Source organism: Frankliniella occidentalis, unplaced genomic scaffold (genome assembly GCF_000697945.3).
Source record: "Frankliniella occidentalis isolate FOCC.00 unplaced genomic scaffold, Focc_3.1 Scaffold20, whole genome shotgun sequence".
Lineage (NCBI taxonomy): Eukaryota > Metazoa > Arthropoda > Insecta > Thysanoptera > Thripidae > Frankliniella > Frankliniella occidentalis.
In genome coordinates this window covers 927,420-930,384 of record NW_026267150.1, presented here as the reverse complement: position 1 = coordinate 930,384, position 2,965 = coordinate 927,420, and the positions used below count along the sequence as shown (strand labels likewise).

At 46.7% G+C, this 2,965-nt stretch overlaps 1 protein-coding gene across 1 annotated transcript in view; it reads left to right on the top strand.

Annotated features, from left to right (window-relative positions):
• Positions 1–2,108, top strand: part of LOC127748927 (uncharacterized) — a 5,707-nt gene extending 3,599 nt beyond the window's left edge. Inside the window, exons 3-6 of the mRNA XM_052264645.1 lie at positions 72–368; positions 452–940; positions 1,016–1,585; positions 1,698–2,108. Of these exons, the coding sequence (XP_052120605.1) occupies positions 72–368; positions 452–940; positions 1,016–1,585; positions 1,698–1,840 (1,499 nt within the window). The 3' untranslated portion in view covers positions 1,841–2,108. The remainder of the gene's footprint in view (positions 1–71; positions 369–451; positions 941–1,015; positions 1,586–1,697) is intronic.
• The last annotated feature ends 857 nt before the right edge of the window (positions 2,109–2,965 follow it).

The window sequence follows — 2,965 nt, the reverse complement described above, 5'->3', positions numbered from 1 at the left end:
CATATCCATGCCCCCCCTCTCCCTCTCTCTCTCTCTCTCTCCTATATTTATCACAGCCATCTTTTTTACAGGTGATAGGGATTCAACCGTGCACAAGACTTTGGTGGAGGAGGCGCCCTACGGCCTAGGCTTTACTGTAGAAAAAATAGACTGCAAAAACCATCTTTTGAGAAACTACAGGACGTGGTGCTTGCAACTAGGTGCTAACACAAATTTTCCAATTCCTGAAGGGGTGGATGCCAAAGATACAAAGCAAAAGCAGTTTTGGATAAAGGAGCTGCGCATCTTGCGCACCCTTATCAAAAATAAAACTAAGAGACTATCCAATGCTATTAGCAAGGCAAGCACATACCGCGCCAGACAAGAAGGTGAGTGTTTTTGAACCATGTTGCTGCGTCTATTCACACACATAAATGTTCAGGTTTTTGTAAATTGAACATTTTGGTTGCAGGCACTTTGCACGTACGCATACAACAACTAAGTGATGACATCAAGAACTCAGCATGCCATGTTTTTGGCGAGCACAGTAGGTGCCAAGCATACTTCTGCCAGACTGCCCGCAACCGAGCCCAAGCTGGACCTTCCGCGCCCCCGGCGGCCCCCGCGGCCCCCGCGGCCGCGCAGTCGCAGGAGGAAGCGGCACCTGATGAAGCGGTGTTGAATTGGGTTCCCCGCCTGCAGAAGTCGGGCTTGTGGACGAAGCTCATGAGCAACCTGGACACAATGGCTAACCGCGCTAACAGCTTGATCGAGAATGTGAACAACAACATGTGTGAGGTGGCCAACAGCGTGGTGGCAAAGTTCATCGCCGGCAAGCGTGTGTTCTACTCCAGCAGAGCATCGTTCAATGTGAGGTGTGCAGCGGCAACATTGGCTATGAATACCTCAGGTGACTTCAGAAGAATTGTGCACAAAAAACTACAGAATGGCCAAAGTCCAGGTAATTACTTTTGCTAACAGCTGTAAACCATATGAGCGTAAGCAAAACCCTAACGACTTATTTTCTTCATAACAGGCAAGTTCACCGCCACACACTCTGCCTTGAAGGCCAAGAGGCTGATGCAGCAGCGCGAGCGCCGCACCAAGGTCAGAGCAGCCGGGCCGCCGCCGCGGCGCGTCTTTGATGCGGCTGGCCACAATGCCTACGGGCTGGAGGCGCGCGCCCCCGGGGACAGGGACGAGAGCGTGGACGACCCCCCCGCCGCTAAGCCCCAGCAGCCCCTACCGGAGGACCCCCGCCTGCCTGCCAAGATGCAGGAAGTGACCGACCGCCTGCAGGCAGACTTGCGCCACCTGCAGGAGATCTCGTCGTATCCCCAGGGAGGGCACAAGTGGCTTGGGGCGCGGAAAATCCGTATCACCGCCAGCAACTTTGGCCCTGTTGTGAGGAGATCGAAGGGACACTCCTGCAAAGTACTTGTTCGGACCATGCTCCACTCAAAAAAAAACCCTACTCCGGCCATGAGGCACGGCAATGACATGGAGGCAAGTGCTCGGAGATATTTCGAGCAGAAGTACGGACGAACGGTGAACCAGACCGGACTCGTGGTAGACAGGCAGCTACCATTTCTTGCAGCCAGTCCTGGTAAACCTACTTTCTTACATATTCAACATTCCTCCATTCATTCATTAAAAAAAAAAAAAAGTTTTAACATTTCATTGTTAAAATGTTTGTAACATTTTTTTTTAAATTTCAGACGGACTGATAGGTGACGACGAGCTGCTCGAGATCAAATGTCCGACGAGTGGCGTCGACTTCTCATCAGCCGAGGAAGCCGTCGCTGGAGATAAGGTTCATACCTTGCGTAATAAAGGGTCAAAAAAGACCAAATTGTTTTAGTGTGACTAACTTACTTTTCTATTATTCAGCTCAAGTACCTGAAGTTTGGTGATGACCACCAGCTTTATCTCGACGAAAGAAGCGACTACTACTACCAAATTCAGGGGCAACTTCACATGACTGGTCGCAGAAAGTGCACTTTGTTTGTGTGCCAGTTCAAAACTGAGAAAAATGCTCCACCTAAAGTCATCTGGGAAAAATGTTTAATTATTGAGAGAGATGACGAAAAGTGGAGCCGTGACATGGAACCAAAATTGAGAGAGTATGTACCGAGCTTACGCCCACACCAGATTACTCTCATACGGCCCTTCCACAAGCACTTTTGTAACTATCTATTTTTTTTTTACCAGATTCTACTATGGATGCTTCTTACAAGAATTAGCCTCGCCGAGGTTCACTATGCGTCACTTAGTTGCAGATATTCGTGAGCTAGTGACCCTTCCGGCAGAAATTGAAGAAAAACAACGTGAGGTCAAAGAAAACAGGAAAAGAAAGCTGGAAGAGAGGCGACAGGCTAGGGAAATAAAGGCGGAAGGGAGGAAACAGTCAACGAAGAAACAGAAGAATAATTGATGTAATTACTATGTGAATTTTGTTACATGTATTTTAGACGTTTAATTATTATTTTTTGTTCATATGATAATATTGTATATACATCGGTGTGCTAAATGTACCTGTTCCTTGCAGGGTTCTGTCTTCGCTCTGGACGAGATTTGTTTAACTTTTGTAAGTTGTAAGTTTTGTTTGTCTAGTGTGTCGGAACGGCGCCCTCGCGTTTTTGTGTTTATGTGTAACTCACTAGATCTTTTGTATTGACCAGCAGCAAGTTATCGCTACGTATTGTCGCTCTTTCGAGTAATGGTTTTTATGAATAAACATTGCTACATTGTGTATTCGTGATCCTTTTGGTGAGGTAATATTTGCCTCTGGCACCCTATAAAAATATGTCAAAACTCACGCCACTTTATCACTGTTTGGTTTATACTGAGCTAGTAGGACATCTTAGTAGCCTGACAAAAAGTGCACGTTACAAGGTAGTTATTTTTATTATTATTCCGTAAATGTTGTAAGCGACAACTGATTTCATTAGCGTCACCAAAGGTGCCTCTAAACTGTTGGAATATA